The sequence below is a fragment of the Peromyscus californicus genome, unplaced genomic scaffold (genome assembly GCF_007827085.1).
Source record: "Peromyscus californicus insignis strain IS unplaced genomic scaffold, ASM782708v3 Scaffold_6__1_contigs__length_162567912, whole genome shotgun sequence".
In the NCBI taxonomy this organism is placed as follows: domain Eukaryota; kingdom Metazoa; phylum Chordata; class Mammalia; order Rodentia; family Cricetidae; genus Peromyscus; species Peromyscus californicus.
The window spans coordinates 31375266-31394550 of NW_026294584.1; the positions used below are offsets into that span (position 1 = coordinate 31375266).

General features: G+C 39.3%; 1 protein-coding gene across 1 annotated transcript in view; it reads left to right on the forward strand.

The window, feature by feature from the left end:
• The window catches only part of Capza2 (capping actin protein of muscle Z-line subunit alpha 2), a 42665-nt gene extending 29940 nt beyond the window's left edge, over positions 1 to 12725 (forward strand). Inside the window, exons 7-10 of the mRNA XM_052720460.1 lie at positions 458 to 536; positions 2999 to 3070; positions 10945 to 11007; positions 11204 to 12725. Coding sequence (XP_052576420.1) covers positions 458 to 536; positions 2999 to 3070; positions 10945 to 11007; positions 11204 to 11344 — 355 coding nt within the window. The 3' untranslated portion in view covers positions 11345 to 12725. The remainder of the gene's footprint in view (positions 1 to 457; positions 537 to 2998; positions 3071 to 10944; positions 11008 to 11203) is intronic.
• Positions 12726 to 19285: the final 6560 nt, after the last annotated feature.

Below are 19285 nucleotides of genomic sequence, written 5' to 3' on the forward strand. Positions count from 1 at the left end.
TTTAGGGCCAGCAAGATGATGACTCAGCAGGTAAAGACATCACTTGCCAAGCTTGATGCTTTAAATGTGCTTCCTGGAACCCACACAATAGAGGAGCAACAAGTTGTCCTCTGACCTCCACGTGCATGAAGTGGCACATGGATACATACACATATGCACAAAATACATAAATACATACATGTTAAAACAATTCTTATGTTAGTTTTAAATTGTATTTTAAGCTTTAGTTCTAGAATTCTGAATTATATTCATTATGAATGTCTTTTCTTGGGTAAAGATTTAATGTGTCTTAAAACTAAACTTTGAATCTCTTGAACATTTCAGTGGTTATAAAGTCTGTGCCCAGTGTCTTTCTCCTATCCTCTTTCACACTGTAACATTAAATTTAAACCTGAAACAATATTGATTCAAATTATTTTCCCTGCCCTTATTTACAGCTGCTGTTTTTATTTTTAAGGAATGGTCGTTGGAGGTCAGAGTGGAAGTTTACAGTCACTCCTTCCACCACACAGGTGGTTGGCATCTTGAAAATTCAGGTATGAAATAAAGAGATAATTTAAGGATCTCTAGAAGGTTCTGAACCAAGACATAGTTAAGCAGCTTATACTTTCATAGTGCACCATAACCTTTCTAGATTTTTTTAGGGCAGTGGGAAAAACAAGTAGTGTTGGTCTTTTAAGTAACCTGTCACTTAATTCCCTAGATATTAAAAGTCCTTGAAGATAGCTGACAGTTTCTGAAACAGAGCTAAAATTAGATGCTGCCCTTTGGTCTCCTCTTCATACAGTTTGTTCAACTAAGCATTTCAGTTGATTGTATTTTATGATCTGAAATGAATGGAGTTGGGTGAAGCATAATAATATATACATATCTTACTATATTACATATGACTTTTAAATAACTCCTTGTTTGAAATGCACTAGAACTGAACTCTGGTTATAATGTAAATTCCAATATTTATGTAGAACATTTGATATAAGTAACTGCTTGTTTGAATATTACTGTTACTATATAAGTTAAAGGAATGTACTGGCTAATCTTTGTTTGGGTTCATGCATCACAGTATCACCCGTTGTGAAAATTAACTGTAATCTTAAAGCTGTAAAGGAATAAAAATGAACCAGTGCTGAAGCTCTGTCATCTGGCTTTGGTATACTTTCTAGTCTTATGTTCTGTTGCCCTTATATGTTTTTGTGCCTGTTCCTTTAGGGACTCAAGAATAAAAGTTGAGAACATGAAGTTTTAAATCTGATATCATGAGTTTGAATTCTAACCAGTTATTGTTTGTGATTTCAGAAGTTATTTGATCTGCTTATTTCCCTATCTGTTGAAAACAGTTTAAGAGTTTCTAGATTATTTGAGAATTAGTTCATGGGTAAAATGCTTAGAGTCAGAGACAAAGGACTCTGAATGGTGGTCATCATTGTTAATGTTTTCCCTTTCAGTTTGGCCTCAGTAGCTCTTACCCAGACAATTAGATCACTTTCAAAGGTGATGCTCCTATTGGACCAGCTTGTCCCACTTCTGCCTTCAGTGCTTAGCATGTATTGAAACTTTATTTTGTTAAACTAGTTTACTCCCTGTCTACTTACTTTTCTATTGCTGTGGAAAGACATCATGACCAAGGCAATTTACAGATGAAAGAATATTTGGGCTTACAGTTTCAGAGAGTGAATCCTCGGTGGAGCATGGCAGCAAGCAGGCAGCCGTGGTGCTAGAGCAGTAGCTGATTGCTTACATCCTCATTCATCAGCACAAGGTGCTAACTGGGAATAGTGAGGGCTTTTAAAACCTCAAAGGGGGCCGGGCGGTGGTGGTGCTTACCTTTAATCCCAGCACTCGCGAGGGAGAGGCAGAGGCAGGCAGATCTTTGTGAGTTCTAGGCCAGCCTAGTCTGCAGATTGAGATCCAGGAAAGGCACAAAGCTACACAGAGAAAACAACAACAAAAACCTCAAAGGGTGCCCCCCAGAGACACAGTTCCTCCAACAAGGCCACACCTCCTGATCCTTCCCAAAAAGTTTCACTAACTGGGGTCCAAGCATTCAGATATATGGGCCTATTGAGACTGTTCTCATCCAAACCACCGTTACGTTTCCTAATCTATTTTTCATGTTGCCTTCACAGATAATTTAAAATTTTAAATCTATATTTGTCACTTTCAAGTTTAACACCATTTTGTGGTCCACAATAGAAATATTTGCATGATACACAAGACCCAGAGCTGACTAGTGTGTTAACTATGTATTTCCTCAACTATTTCATTGTTCCTGCTTTCTGTGTAGTCCCGCTACAGAGTACCACATCCCTGTGATTTATCCCAGAGCTCTTTTTATTCCTTCTGAGAGAATCTGCTAATGTGCTTGTGTTACAGTATGAAGTCAGGAGCTATGTCTTAAAAGCCATATATATCTACAGTGTTATATAGCATATAGTAATGAGTCAGTTAATATTTATTGAGTAAATTCATGTCTAGATTTGGGGGAAGTAATTGCTAGAAATATACAAAGAATCAATATTTGAATGAGAATATTAGTTTTTTGTTTTGTTTTAATTTTTTTGTTGTTGTTTTCTTTTTTTGAGACAGGGTTTCTCTGTGCAGCCCTGGCCATCCTGGAACTCTCTCTGTAGATGAGGCTAGTCTTGAACTCACAGAGATCCCTTGCCTCTGCCTCCCAAGTGCTGGAATTAAAAGCATGTGCCACTATGACCGGCCAGAAGAGAATATTGTTAGATTAGTTTTAGACATTACAAGTTTGGGCACTAATAGAATGGCTGTGAGGTAAAATATCTAATAGTGACAATTGCTGTATGTGTGAATAATAGCAGGACTATTTAGTCTCTTCTAGACTTAAGGCTGGTGGAGTTCAAAGGTCTAGAGCCCACCAAGAAAGTCTGAGCTTGAGTTGAAACTGGTAGGCATGTCTGTTGATGGAAGTGGTGGTGCCCTGGAAACCATATTTCCATAATATGCTTGCTTTATTTTCTTTCTCTAACAGGTTCATTATTATGAAGATGGTAATGTTCAGCTAGTGAGTCATAAAGATATACAAGATTCCCTCACAGTGTCTGTAAGTAATCAGTTCCAAAATGAACATAAAATAACCTAATATTTCTGTAAAACAGCAACTTTAAAGTTGACTTTTAGTGATATTTCTCCATCAGTTTATAGAGTTTTCAAGTAGATTAAAGTTGGTGAGAAATTGCAACTGTATACATTGTGGGCAGCTCTGTGGGGTAATTCTCATACTGTTGAATTCATGCTTTTGTAAAGTTGGAAGTAATTGTGGTTGTGTAGCGGGTGCTACCATCTACTTTCTGACATGATGGAATTGTCTATTATGGACATTTCATACAACCAATATTTTAATAATGGTTTTTGTTACTGACTTTTCATTTTTTTTCAGTTTAATAGTTTTGGTCTTTGTCTTCTGTTATGGTTTAAATCCCTTTTGTTGCCAAATAATATTCTACTGTATGGGTATGTACCTTCATTCACCCACCAGTTAGTCTAGGCATTGCTGTTTTCCAGCTTCTTTTGGATATCCATGTACTATTTTTTGTGTAGACCTTTTTAAATTTTTTTGTTGTGCATAGGAGTGGAATTGTTGATTCATGTGATATGTTTAGTATTTTGAACTACTGCCAGATTGTTTCCCAGAGTTACAACCATTTTAGTTTCATAGCAGTAGATGAGGGCTCCATATTTTCTACTTCCTTGCTAAAAGTTGGCTTTTTGATTACAGCTCTTTGTCTTAAGGTTATCTGCTCCTGTGAGAAAGCACCATGACTGAAAGCAACCTGAGGACGAAAGAGTTTATTTCATTTTATATTTCACAGTCCATCTGTCCTAGTCACTTTGCTGTGGCTGTGATAAAGCACCATGACTGAGGCAGTGTAGGGACGGACAGAGTTTATTTGGGGCTTATGGTTACAAAGATTAGGACTCTATCGCCTTCCTGCCAGGAGGCAGCAGACAGACAGGAACGGCACTGGAACAGAAGCTGGCTGAGAGCACACTTTCTAAAGCATGAACAGGAAGCAGAAAGCACACTGGCAGTGTCACTTGTTCTTTGAAATCTCAGTGCCCGCTCCCACTTCTAGCAAGGACATGTCTCCTAATCTTACCCAAACAGCCAGCAACCAGCAACCAAGTATTCAAATATGAGGCCATGGGGACCATTCTCATCCACACCACCACACCATCATCTAGAGAAGCTGAGGCAGGAATTCAAAGCACTAACTGTAACTGAAGCAGAGACCATGGGGAAATGCTGCTTACTGACTTGTTTCCATGGCTTCTCCAGCTTGCTTTTTTATACAGCCCAGAACCATGTGTCCACAGAGTACTGCACACAATGGGCAGGTCTATCTTAATTACTTAGTTACTCCTACATCAATCTTGATAATCAAGAAAATGTCCCCAGAGACATGTCCAGGGCCCAGTCTGACAGAGGCAGTTCTTCAGTTGAGGTTCCCTCTTCCCAATTGACTCTAGTTTGTGTCAGGTCTGTTTTACTATTTCCCTGATAATTAGGTTGGCCCTTGCCGTGTTTTTATTGGCCATTTCCTTTTTAGGGTGGAGAGGGTTGGTGTATGTTCAGATCCATTGCCTATTTCTCTATTTATTTACTTAATTATAGTTTTATGTGAAAGTATGTTTTGCTGATATGTCTCTCTGTGTACAATATGTGAACATCATGCCTGCAGAGGCCAGAAGAGGGCTTTGGATCCACTGGAACTAGAGGTACAAATGGTTGTTGAGCCACCATATGTGTGCTGGGACTAGAACCCAGGTCGTCTGGATAGCCAAGCTGAGCCATCTCTCCAGCTCCCAAGTAACGATATGGAAACTTATTATTAATTATGAAAGCTCGGCCTTAGCTTAGGCTTGTCCCACTAGCTCTTATAACTTAAATTAACCCATTTATATTAATCTCTGTTTTACCTATATGGCTTTTTACTTTTCTTTCATTCTGTATGTCTTAGTTCCTCCATGTCTTGTTGGCGTCTCCCTGAACCTTGATTACCTCCTCCTCCTTCCTCTCTCTGTGCCAGAAGTCCCACCTACACCTCCTGTGTAACTGTTGGCCATTCAGCTTTTTATTACACCAATCACAGCAATACACCTTCACACAGTGTACAAATGTCCCACAACATTGCCCTTTTTCTGTCTAAATAAAAAGGAAAGGTTTAACTCTCATACAGTAAAATTATATACGATAAGGACAATTATCAAGTAAGAAATATATTTACAATGTTCAGTCTATCTGTATTTAGCAAATTTAGAGAAAATACTCCATTATCTAACCTATCTCAGTGAGTCCAATGTTTTGTATCTAATTTATTTTTATCCTAACTTGTAATGCCAACCCAAAATTATCTTTTTAGACCTCAAAACAGTTTCTTAGATAAACGACTTAAGCTTTTATGTCTCTGAACCCTATATATTTTACATCTCTTATGTAAGTTTCTTTTTTGAATTTGGTAACAAGGAAAACTGTAACTTTAACTATCTCCTCCTCAACTCCATCAGAGACCTGAAGAGGATATAATATTACCTGAGTAAACAGGAAGTGCAGAGAAAGTGTCTTCTAAAACTATAGAAATGACAGAAGCAGCTGGCTGCCTGGACAATCACCCAGGATTCCTCTACAATGTTGGGCCATCCATCTTTGGCCTACAGGCCTTGACTATCTGACAGACTTTTGTGAGAAGCAGGAATTTTGAAGGACTGTCCTACCTTGTCTTGGCAAAGTTCAGCAGTCACCTTCTTTTGTGTACTGCTTGTCCAATTTGGACAACATACTGTCAGCAGTCAAGGCAAGGGTAATTTCTTGCTCAGTGGCTAACTTCACCACATTAATAGCGAACTCCATACAGAGGTTCTTTGATGCCTATCCTTTTTTGAAGTAGATTGGTACTGCCAGGAGCAAATGCCTCTCACTATCATGAAAAGCCTTATGAAGACATCTTAAATGCCATATTCTGAAGGTTTCTGAAGTGTTTGAAGAACATCTATTTATCTAAAATATATCTCTGTATGACCTTGAAAACATACCTAGTATAACTACAAGTTTGATTATTAAAGATGACTAAACTACTAACCTTAATTATCCTAAATAGCTTTTAAGGACTATGACTTTACTTTTTTTTTTTTTTTTTTTTTTTTTTGGCTTTTCGAGACAGGGTTTCTCTGTGTAGCTTTGCGCCTCTCCTGGAACTCACTTGGTAGCCCAGACTGGCCTCAAACTCACAGAGATTTTACATTTTTAAATGAGCAGCATAGGTACAATACCTTAAACAAGAGTAGAAACATATAAACAATATAACAAAAGTAACCTTAAATTTGTATCAGTATACAAAATCCATACCAATGTAAAATATTTGAAGCTGGTAGTTGTCCAAAAGTGGACTCAACAATCCTCCTTTTTATTTCATCATTTCTGAACTATATCCCCCTTCTTCCCTTCAGAAAGAGAGCCCTGAATCTTACCTCCTTTGTTTAGTTCTTTTTCTGACCATGACCAATAGCAACCTGTAACCAGTCCCCCTAAACAATGACAAACATCCATAGCCCACTGAATGACCAAAAACCACCCAACCCACCTCTTGGGAATGTGGGTGTCATGTTCTCTAGGATACTTTCTGTTGTCTGGGGGGCAAAAACATCTTTAGGGGACCCTAAAATAATTGGGATAATGATCATATCCTGGGAGAGCTAACTGTATCATTTATCGTCCAGTCTCTGTGTGATGGGAAGTCCTGGTGAGAATAGTCTGTAAGGCTGGACCATCTCAGCAGCTTTGAAGATGTTCTGGATGCAAAACTCTGAGGAACGCACAACAGGCATTCAGAGAGGCTAGATCACCTGGGATACTTGTCTTTATTGGTGTCAGACTTTTAAAGGTAGCATACATATCTGCATTAACACAAGAATGGAATGTGCATTGTGCACAAGTCAATTAAAGATAATTTTTTTTTGTTCTATGTTTGAGCAGGTAAAAGGCATCTGTCAACTTTATAAGTCTATTTGGACTGTATAACCAAACTTCTCTCCATGCCATATGAAAGGATTATGTGTAATAAATAAGTCATGAGGACTCTAGCCAGCAAGATTTATCATGTCTCTTAAGTCTCAGAGCTGTTCCCATGTTGAGGGATCAACTTATCCAGCATCTGTCTTGTAATCCTTCTTGGCATTTTTCCCTCATGTCTGCATCCAAGGTCCTTGGGAGGTCTCCCCTGGTCAAATTTGATCTTTATTAATTTTGAAGAGAACCATAACTTTTTGTTTCCTGTGGAAACAAAGGCATAACCTTTCCCCCAACACAGCACATTGTCTGACTTCCATTCTGAAGCCAAGACATCCCTGAAGTATATAGGCTGGTTTAATTTAGAAGTCCCTTCCACAATCCAATGTCCCTCAGCAGCTGTAGTTCTCTGGTCATTAGCATTCAAAAGATTCAAAGTCAACAAAGCACCATATAAGATCCAAATTCCCTGTGTCATAATACCCACCCTACGTGGCTTAATTTTTCCTTTCCTTTTTTTTTTTTTAACTTCTCTCTTTAAGGACTTGATTAGTTTTGAACCTTTTTTTTTTCTTTTTTTAATGTCTTTCTCTGTCTCACCAGCCAGCTCCCAAATAATGACATGGAGATTTATTATTAATTATGAAAGCTTGGCTTTAGCTTAGACTTGTTCCATGAGCTCTTATAACTTGAATTAATCCATTTATATTAATCTGTGGTTTCCCTCATGGCTTTTTACCTTTCATTCTGTATGTCTGATTCCCCCCTCTTCCTCCCTGCACCTCGATTGTTTCCTCTTGCTTCCTCTCTCTCTGCTGGAAGTCCTGCCTGTACCTCCTGCCTAGCTATTGGCCGTTCAGCTTTTTCTTATACCAGTCACGGCAATACTTTTTTGCAGAGTCTACAAATGTCCCACAATAGCCCCTTTTGTCATTTTCTTTCTTTTTTTTAAGATGGATTTATTTATTATGTATACATATGCTAGAAGAGGGCACCAGATCTCATTACAGATGGTTGTGAGCCACCATGTAGTTGCTGGGAATTGAGCTCAGTATCTCTGGAAGAGTAGCCAGTGCTCTTAACCACTGAGCCATCTCTCCGGCCCCTATTGCTGATTTCTTGATTGTTTATTTCTGCATTTGCTGTTGAGTTGTAAATTTTATGTAAATTCTAGATGCATGTCTGGGATCAGGTAATTTGTAAATGCTTTCACCATTCTGTGTTTTGTCTTTTCAACTTTCTTATAGAGTCATTTACAAAACAAAACTAATTTTACTGTATTTATTTTTTTCTTCTATCATTTGTGCTTCTTGTTACAGTAATAGAAACTACTGCCTAAACCAAGGTCATGAAAATAAGTACGATCCTATACCTGACTTTTAAATAATACTGTTTTAAGTTCCTTCAAATTCAAGAACTTTTTTTATTTCTCCTCAAAGTTCTTTCACTGTTCATTTAATTGTCTTTGCATCTATTTTCTTATTGAATGTTTTTTAACTTTAAAGATACTAACAGTGACATTTCTCTTTAGACATTTGTGTTTATATACTAAAGTACCAGTGTATTGTAAATACTAATTTTATAGAAGAATTAGCTTTTTTTTGGTTTTTGTTTTGGTTTTGGTTTTTCGAGACATGGTTTCTCTGTGTAACAGATCTGGCTGTCCTGGAACTCACTTTGTAGACCATGCTGGCCTCGAACTCACAAAGATATACCTGCCTCTGCATCCCAATGGCTGGGATTAAAGACATGCACCACCACCGCCCGGCCCAGAAGCATTAGCTTTAAGAAACATTTGTGATTATTATTAGGCCAGATGCTACCAGAGAAGAAAAATAACACCTTTTTGATATGGGTTCTTGTGGATTCCAAGCTGTCCTCTAACTCCAGATGCCCCTGTCTCAGCCTCCCTTGTGCTGGGATTGCTGGTGAGGTTACCAGGCCTACCTCATTATTTTTTTTAATATTTTCATTATTGTTTAGGTAATTTCTATTTTTAATGCTGATACTTTTCCAAACTTTGCCAGTCATAGCAACTTATCTATACTCCAGAAAGACATTATTTCCTGAAGTTAGGTGCCATTTGCAATTATTATTTATAATATTGATTATATAGCAAGGATACATGGTACATCATTGGAGAGTTTGATATTATAGAAAAATTAATTTAAGATTTATGGAAAAACTCATAGGCTAGTGTTACATGAATTAGTCATAGTAATCAGACATGATTTATATTGTAGTTCTAAGTTTTTAGGACTTTACAAAATTTTCATTGTTACAGTTATATAAGTGTATTTATGCAAATATATACATCATATTCACATATTACTGTATTATTATTAGAGAATTTGACAGTAATACTTTATTTTAAAACATAGATATCTATTGATACTTCATTACCACCTGGATTTTTGTCTGGTTAGCTCCCCAGTCTTTTTGATCTCATTTGAAAGAATTCAGATGAGACACAGGGTAGTGTACTCCACAGAGTAAAGTGGAAGGCTCTTTAGGGAAAGAGACTGACATGGATCATAACCCTGGAGAGGGAAGAATGGACAGTGGCGTAGACAGACAGTTGTGCTAACTTAGACTTTGGTAGACGTCAGGGGCTTTCTAAAGGCTTTAGAACAGAGCTTTTCTTCCACAAGGTTTTCCTGTTGGGTGACTGACAGTTCCGTTTGGATTAATACTTACTAGAGGCAATAATGGCATATGCTTGCTTTTTTGTTTGTTTCGTTTTTTAACAGAGAGCTTCCAGCTAATTAATAATCGTAAAAGATTTAGGTAGTGAATCTGTTCATGAATTTGGTGGCAGTTTGTGCCTCTGGTGTTAGAGATGAGAATCCTAACCCCCACTATCCCCACCTTATCCCTTTCTTAAACCAGTAATAGAGTCTTCTGGATTCAGTTGCTGGTTTTATAAGCTGTTGATTATGACCGAGTAGACCATCCCAATTGTCCTTCAAGCCTAATTTATATCACTGATAGTAAAACAAACACAACCATATATTGGCGTGTTAAAATTTGTTTTGAAAATATTTAGAGTAAATGTACTTCAGATTTAAAATATGCTCTTCTTGATTGTTAGGGTTTTTAAAGTCATGGTAAATACTGCACAGTAAATATTTAGGCAGACATACTGATTAACTAGGAATCTATATCTAACATGTTACAATTGAATTTTTCTTCTGTGTATTATTAAAATATCACTAAATTAAATACTGAGACTAGGCTTGTTCTGTGAACTTTAAAAATATTTTCACCTGGTTCTCCTTGGACATAGAATATAATCAATTTTATAATTTTCTTCTTTTTTAAATGTGCATGTGTATGTGTCTTTGTTTCTCTGCCTGCCTATATCTGCATGAAGGTATATGTGGGTGTGGATACCAGAAGAGGATGTTGCCTCCCTCAGACCTGGAATTAAAAGGGTGTTTGTAGGACAGCCAGCTTGTGACTTAGTTCTTGTGTTCAGAACTCTGGTCCTCCTGATTGTATAACAAGAGCTCTTTTTTATTTTTATTTTTGAGACAGAGTCTCACTGTATAGTCTGACTGTCCTGGAACTCACTATGTAGACCAGACTGACCTTGAATTTATAGAGATCCATTCCCTTCCTCCTCTGCCTCCTACATGCTGGGATTAAAGGCATGTACCACCGTGCCTGGCCGCAACAAGAGCTCTTAAGCTCTGAGCCATCTCTCCAGCCACACTGTTGTCTTCTTTGCTTGTTATAATCTTCATCTGCACTATTTATTGACTTAAACATGGCTTTAAAAATAATGGGTTGGTGGTAGTATGCTTGCCTAACATTCACAAATTCCTGTGTTCAATCCCAGCACTGGAGGAAAAAAGTCAATTAAAAAAATACAGTGGTTCAATTTTTACTTACTTTTGCTTTTGTTTCAGAATGAGGTGCAAACAGCAAAAGAATTTATAAAGATTGTAGAAGCTGCAGAAAATGAATACCAGGTATGATTATCAAAAGTCCACTGAGGGCTGGTTCTGAAATTCAGTAGCTGCTTTGAAACAGCTTTTAAATCCATGTTGGGATTTTTATTTCACTGTTAAGCAGTGAAACGGGCTGCCTAAGATTATTCTGAAAACGCCCTGTGTTGTACGTAGTTGTTTCTTTGGTTTGCTTTAAATATCTATTGTTTTTTTGTAGACTGCCATCAGTGAGAACTATCAGACGATGTCAGACACTACCTTCAAAGCCTTACGTCGACAGTTGCCCGTTACACGTACTAAGATCGACTGGAACAAGATCCTTAGCTACAAGATTGGCAAAGAGATGCAGAATGCATAAATGAAAATTGCATGACCAGATTGTTTTAGTGTCTTTTCGTTAAAAAAAGAAAAAAACAAACAATTATTGCGAAAGTATTCTGAACTGTCAGGCTGCCCAGTCAGATGGGCTGTTGCCACTTAAATCACTGTAATTGACTAGTTTGGTTAGAGCACAGAGCTTAGCTAATCCGCCATTGTTTTTATTGCTTTTGTTCAGAGAGTTGGCAATGAGTTTAGCTTGAGTCTTTTACTCTGTTCCTCCTTCCTTACAGTGAAGAGGTGATTCCTCTGGGTTATGTTTAAAGGGTTTTGAAATATTTCAAAAGTATTTTATTTACCTGGACCCTGAAATTGTCTTTGGCTTATGAAAGGGGCAGCTTTTGATGTTAGCCCAGTTATTTTTAGTGGGGTCAGTAACAGACACTCTAGTTAAGGTGGTTGACGGACTTAGCCATATATGCTGCTAATGAAATTGTCTACCTTTTCATTTCACCCTGCCACTTCTGTAAGATTGAGATTGGAGGGAAAGCCTTTTCTATACCAGTTAGGTTGAAACCTTCGCGATAAGGTTATTTAGCTAGCTTAGTGTCTAACTAAACTTTTTTAAAACAAGGCCGAGGTCTGTTGCTGTTTTGAGATTCTGAAATTAAATGAGAATACTTATTTCAGAAATGCATTTAATGCTTTTTTTCTTGTGACAGTTATGCAAATTAGCTTGAATTCCATATGTCCCTGAGTTATTTTTATCACAAAGCCACAAGTGTATTATAAGGCAGATTGTAATATATATATAATCCTGAACTCATGACCATGTCTCAGTTGATTCTCCCTCCCCTTGGATTGAAAACTGAATTTCATTGTGACATTAAAATGGCAAAATTTGGTATTTATTTGAGTAAAAAGGTCACTTACCAGTGAGTGAATCATACACTATTTTAAAATACTTTCTTTGTATATTGTCCTTCTTAACAAGTTGTAAATTAGAAAATTTGGGAATCCACATGGTATGCAACTGCATCTTTTGTTCTCCATCTTCCTATGCATCATAAGCATGTTTATAATACTTTAAAAATATATCTACTGACGCCACAGGAATTCAAGCCTCGGTGAATGTTAGCATTTACTATAAGGAGTTGGTGGATTTTTGGTTTCATTCAGTAGTTTTGCTGCTTATACTCGAGTGGAATCCATTCCTCATATACTCCTGCAGACATCTGGGCCTGGAAATGTTTTTTTGTTTTTTGGGTTTTTTTTTTAAACAACACTTTTACTTTGTATAATAAAATATTTCATTAGCTTGAATTGTATAGATTTTTAAAAATTCAATGAGAGCATGTTTAATTTCTTTTTAAAATCACTGTTGGGCTTTGAAAGCATTGCAAATATATGACATTGTGACAGTTTTGGCTAATTTTCTCTTTAGTTTTTAAATTGGGGCATCAGTTTCTAAAGAAAATGAACTGATAACATTAATTCTCTGTTCTGATGTTTAAATTTGCTAAGTTGTGTGAATTGGGCTAGCATGGGTTTATATCCATGGTAGACAGTTATTTTGTATTTTTGTTATAGAGTCTAGAATATATTTTTGAAAATATATGCAACTTTTTAAGTTGGCATGTAAAACATGAAATTCCTCCAAAAAATTCAGACATGACAAAATAGTAATTGCACAGTTTTAGAGTCTGAATATTTTGTTGTTATGAAAGAAGAATGAAAGCGTGGGATACCTAAAGCTCAGGGGGAGTTGTAATAGGAACTGTAGTGGCTGGTCAGGTGCAGGTTGAAGAAAATGGGGGAATCTTTGACAGTGAACTTGAGAGGCTACCACAGTGGTCCAGGTGGAAGAAAATGCTGCCTTGGCCATGGGTGGTAGCATTAAAAGTAGTAGAGTAGGATGTAAAGTGAGTGAGATTTGCTGAGAGTGTGGTTGTGAAAAAAGATATTTTGAGCTTGAGGTGTTTAGAAGCAGGAGGCTGGCCAGAGGAGTTTGGTTTTAGATTTTATAGGAAATGGGTAGCAGTTAAAGAAAATAGAAAATAAAGAAATGCTGTACATTGAAAGAATGGGAGAGTAAGCTTGGGAAATAGTTGAAATGCTCCTTGGGATGATAGGGATCAGTGTGAAGCAGTATTTGGTGTAGGCAGAAAGTACATAGGCTGAGTTTAAGCAAGGTCCTTGCTTTGCCAAGATTACATGACTCACCAGTAGGAGAAAGGTTGTGGTGATGATCTGGAATTTAAGCTAGGTAAGCGAGGAAATAATGACCAGAGAGAGATACAAGGAAGATGGTACCATCAGTGAGTCACAGCTGTTTAGAGTAAGGATTAGAACTGTGGTTCTCAACCTGTAGGTCCAAACTCTTTAGGCAAACCTCTGTCTCCAAAAATATTTACATTATGATTAATAACAGCAGAATTATAGTTATGAAGTAGCAATGAAAATCATTTTATGGTTTGGGGTCACAACATGAGGAACTGGATTAAAAGGGTCACAGCATTTGGAAGGCTGAGAAACTATTGGACTAGAAGGAATTGACTATCAGTATATAAGTTGTGGTTTTACTGTATTACTGTAGGATAATACAAACTGAGATACAGAAGCGTTTATGACTGACAAGTACTGCACAGGCAGTGGGTGACTGAGGAAGCACAGTGGGGGACATAACCAGCCATGAACTTGGGGTGGGAGGACGGCTGTGGATACCATTTCCACAGATTGTACAGATTCTTCCTGGCTTGCAGTGGGTGTTTCTGCCACATCTTTAGACATGAGATCCATATGTGATAACAGACATTCATGAGGCTTTTCTTTATTTTAGATTTTGGAAACGAATGTAGAAACAAGAGCTTTAAAAAGTTCTGGCTTATATTCTTCAAAAGTAAAATTCTTGGTAAAGTTAATCAGGAACACCTATAGATAGCAATATAGAATCTAAGTAATCATTTCTGTGTTTAAAATAGTTTTTGATAACCACAGTGCAAGTTTTGAAGAAATGAAAGTTTTGAAACTTTCAAAAGGTCTTACATACTGATGTTCGGTTTTGTGGCCTTGCCAACCATTGGGTGTTAACGACACATTTAGCCAAAAATACACAGCAACTAGTTTTATCATATGTTCATGTGTAAATATCCCAGTGATGGCGTGTATTTCTGTAAGCGTGTTTTCTCGCATCTCTGAGGATTACTATATTATATTATTATAATCATGAAAGCTATAGATTTGGGGGCTTGAAATAGAAGGTTTTGGTTTTTGGTGGTATTGTTTTTGAGACAGGGTTTCTCTGTCTAGCTTTGGCTATCCTGGAACTCTGTTGACCAGGCTGATCTCAAACTCGGAGGTCTACCTGCCTCTGCTTCCTTTGCCTCCCAAGTGCTGGACTTAAAGGAGTGCACCCCACCATGACTGGCTTTTTGAAACAGTTTTTTTTAAAGGCAGACCCTTTCAAGATGGATAGGTACCTCAAAATTTAGTCTTAAGCATTATGCAAAAGCTTTGCGCGACCCAGCCAGAATTGAGTGCTGCCTATTAAAGAATGAAAGTTTAATTTACCAATTAAAATGACCAGTTAGACTTAAGAAAATTAATGTCAGAGGATGAAAATGGAGAGAGAAAAGGGTGAATGTCAAGTTATTCAAGATGAATCAAACTATATAGAGGTATTACGGAGTTAGACAAACACGAAACATTGTTAAGGTCTTTGGAATCCCGAGTGTTTTGTGGCCTCCAGCACGTGACAGCATATTCAAGGATGCTGACACATTGCAGGGCATGATAGTTCTGCTTGTCCATGGCCAGTTAAGAGGATCAGTATCTTGATACACTTGGAGCCCATTTAGAAAGATGGGCCACAAATAATAATTAAGGGTTTGGAGCTGGGAAGTGGCTCCCTTGCTAAAAATGAATTCTATACAAGTTTAAGGACTTAAATTGAGATCCTTAGCAATCACATTTTTTAAAAAAGATGGACTCTAGCCTGTAATAGTAAATAGTAAAGATGAGCCCACATCTTGTTGAAACAGGAAGACCCATGGGGCTTTCTGATCAGCTGCTGTATCAATGAGCTCCATGTTCAGTAAGAGATTCCAAAAAATCTGAACGGTTAGGAAGATGACTGAATAAAAGTTAAGTGATCAATGCACAAGTGTAAGGACCCACATAAAAATGTAGGCAGGCATGGCAGCCTCCTGTGGTCCTAACCCTTGAGAGGCAGACAGGACCACCGCTGGCTAAGCCAGCCAGATTAGCTGAATTGACAACATCCAGATTCGGTAAGAGATAGAAAATGCCCAATAGCAACCTCTGGTCAGCATGCATGTACAACTCAAGCTTCATCAAAGGTAGCCTTTGAAGGAACTCAGGCCAGAGAGGTTTCTCTGGAAAGGATTATTTGTAAACTAATTGGGCCCAGAGTGTGTGCGCACATTAATGTAACTGGTAGAGAATCCTCTGGGATCTCAGTGAAACATTAAAGTACAGGCAACAGGTGTCCAGTATGGGAATGTCCTAAAAGCACCGTAATATGAAATAAACTCCACCAGAAAAGGTAGTGTCACTATGAACTAGAACATGGCTAATAAGGCATTAAGACACTTTGATCCTTAGTTTGTGTATAACATGACAAAAATGAGCTAGTTGGTTTAATGTCAACTTCGATTGTTTTGTAGTGTGACAGAATTTTTCCTCCATGGGAATTTGTATACATTGGGTACAAATCTTCCACTCCTGTATAGCAGCACACTAGCCTGTGAGACCACGTGCGGTTAGAGCACTTCAGTTACTAGACTAATGCTCAGACAGTTGATGTGTCTTACAGCGATGAGTTCTTGGGAAACAATGAAACGGTTCTTTTTTTTTTAAATTGATTCTTTGGGAATTTCACATCATGCACCCCAGGCCCACTCATCTCCAAGTCCCTACGCATCTGCCCCTTCCTCCTGTAGTGCCCCCCCACCCCCAGGAGGAAAGCTAAAAAATAATTTTAAAATGATAAACAAGAAAAGAAAAACACTTGGTTCCTCTGCCTTTCCCGCCTTTCCATTGCCTCTTCCTTCACCTTACTGGCATTGGGAGCTGCTGGGTATCCCGCAGTAGACCATTTTGTCCAAACTGCTTCACTTGCAAATGTACATTGTGTAATGAATTGCTCGTCAGATTCAAGACCTCTGGCTTTGGTACACCGTCAGTACTGGACCCCCACCAACATTCCTCTCCCATACCCTGCTGTTGTCTCGAGTGATGGAGATGCTGCACTGTGGTTCCACAGGATCAGTCCCTTCGCCCTCCAGCAGGCCATAGATGGAGTTAGGTGTTGGGGTGTGCCAACTCCAAGCTGGATGTGTTCCGGGGTAGCAGCTGAGCTGCTTGTATCAGGCAGCTGGGACCACTCCACTCTGGTAAGGAGCCGAGTCGGCTCTCCCAGGCCTGTGGTGAGGGGTGGCGTGAGACCTCCCAAGTATGGGAGCGCAGCTCTCCTATTAGGGGCCTGCCAGCTTTCCTGTGCGGGGAGGTGGGCAGTCATCAGGGTCCATAATCCCTTCTTGGGAAGTTCAGGATCAGCTCTCCTGGGGGGGGGGGGGGGGGGGGGGTAGTGAGGAGAGTGGGGCCAGCTCAATGTGGTCCTTGTACTCCAGCATTCTCATGGACCCCTGTGGGTAACACAGGCAGCGGATATCCACACAAACCTCAGCTGCTGCAGGACCGCGACCCAGACATGGCAGCAGCTTGGGGCTGGATGTCGCCATGGCCCCAGGTGGCAGTGCAGACCTCTCAGATCTGGATGGGCCCAGCAGTAGCGTGGCCCCAGGGCTCTCCAAACTGGCCCCATGTGGTAGTTCAGACCCTGTCCAGTACTGTGCGCCCCCCCGCCACACACACACACACACACACACACACACACACACACACACACACACACACACACACACACACACACACACGGCAACAGGAACAACGGACTTTTTAACACAGACTCTAGCTGTGTCAGGGCCACGGTCACAATGGTCCCCAGCCACAGCTCGGGCATGGATGTGTCCATGGCCCCGGGTAGCTGCACAATCCACGCTCATCTGTATGGCCCCAGTGGCAGCGTGACACTCGGGCACCAACATGGCCTCAAACAGCCAGTTCTTAAACAAATCTGTATGAATACCCCTAAAGGACCATGACCAGGCAGCACAAGCCATTACCTTCTTGGGCTTCATGTGTTGCTAACGTGCTAGGGCCTAGCCGAATGTGAACACACATGCTGAATGCACAGCTGACATATGAGACTTATACCTAGACTCCTGGTTCCCAAACACTAAAATACCCAGCGGCAGCAGCAGCAGCAGCAGCAGCAGCAGCAGCAGCAGCAGCGGCAGCAACGCTCTTCGGTATTAATTTAGTTCTAGTGGAAGACTGGTTCTTACTATGATTCAGGATTACACCAAAAAAACAAACAAAAATCCATGTTTATATATACTCACTTTCCTGTCACTTTCCAAAGGACAACTGAAATTTATTTAAAAGACCTAAATTCTTGCCAGGTTGTGGTGGTGCATTCCTTTAATCCCAGCACTTGGGAGGCAGAGGTAGGTGGATCTCTATGAGTTCAAGGCCAGCCTGGTCTATATAGAGCGAGTTCCAGGACAGCCAGCACTACACAGAAACCATGTCTCAAGAAAACAAAAACAAACCCAGAACATAAATTCTCTACAGAAAGCTGAGTATGGTGGCATATATGCCCATAATCCCAGCACTTGGGCAAGGGATGAGGGAGAGGAGTTCAAGGTCCTGCTTAGCTGCAAGAGGGTTCTCGGCTGGCATGGGCTACATAAGACATTGTCTCAAAAAACAAACCAGAGAATTGGCCAATGGTTTATTACAGCATTCTAATTTTGTATGTCCTACACCTTTTATTTTTCATTTAAATTTGCAGAACATGCTGACGTGTTCGAAACTACATGAATAGAAATATGTATAAAAACCATTCCAGGCAAGATAGAAAGATGCCATAGGATGAGTTGGATGGAAAGTTCACTGATACTGAGCTGAGTATGGTACCATTGGTCTAATCAGAGCACTTGGGAAGTACAGGCAGAAAGATCAGCCTTGGGTACAAAGCAAGCATGAGGCTATGTGGTGGCATTTGTAGCTTGAGTTTTCCTGACTGGCCCACAGTCTGGATAAATCTCTGCCACCCGCCAGTCCCACAACCGCTCAGACCCGACCAAGTAAACATAGAGACTTATATTGGTTACAAACTGTATGGCCGTGGCAGGCTTCTTGTTAACTGTTCTTACAGCTTAAATTAATCCATTTTTATTAATCTATACCTTGCCACGTGGCTTGTGGCTTACCAGTACTTTACATCTTCCTTATCCTGATGGCGGCTGGCAGTGTCTCCCCCACCCAGCTTCCTGTTCTCTCAATTTTCTTCTCTGTTAGTCCCGCCTATACTTTCTGCCTGGCCACTGACCAATCAGTGATTTATTCATTGACCAATCAGCAACACATTTGACATACAGACCATCCCACAGCAAGGCTAGCCTAGACCACATGAAACCCTGTCTTGAAAGGGAAAAATAACAAAACAGACATGGTGGTGCTTGCCTTTAATCCTAGCCCTGGGGAAGTTTAGGCAGGTGGATCTCTGAAGTGGCAGCTGGTGTACATACCGAGTTCCAAGCCAGCCAAGGATACATAGTGAGTAAGACCCTATTTTTTTAAGTTTATTAATATCTCTTCAAAGAAGCTCTTCATATTAGATATAATTTTCTCTTACAGGAATTATTCTAGGTGATAAAAAATAGACTGGTATAAACTTGAGAGTCACAGCACAAAAGGGGGGAAAAGGACTGATGGAATCTTACAATAAATTAAAAACAAAATACTTTTAATGTGTCAATAACCAAAGGATACTACATTGTGACTGGAAAGCAATGAGTATTTTTGTTAGGAAATCTAGCTAAGTACTATGCTG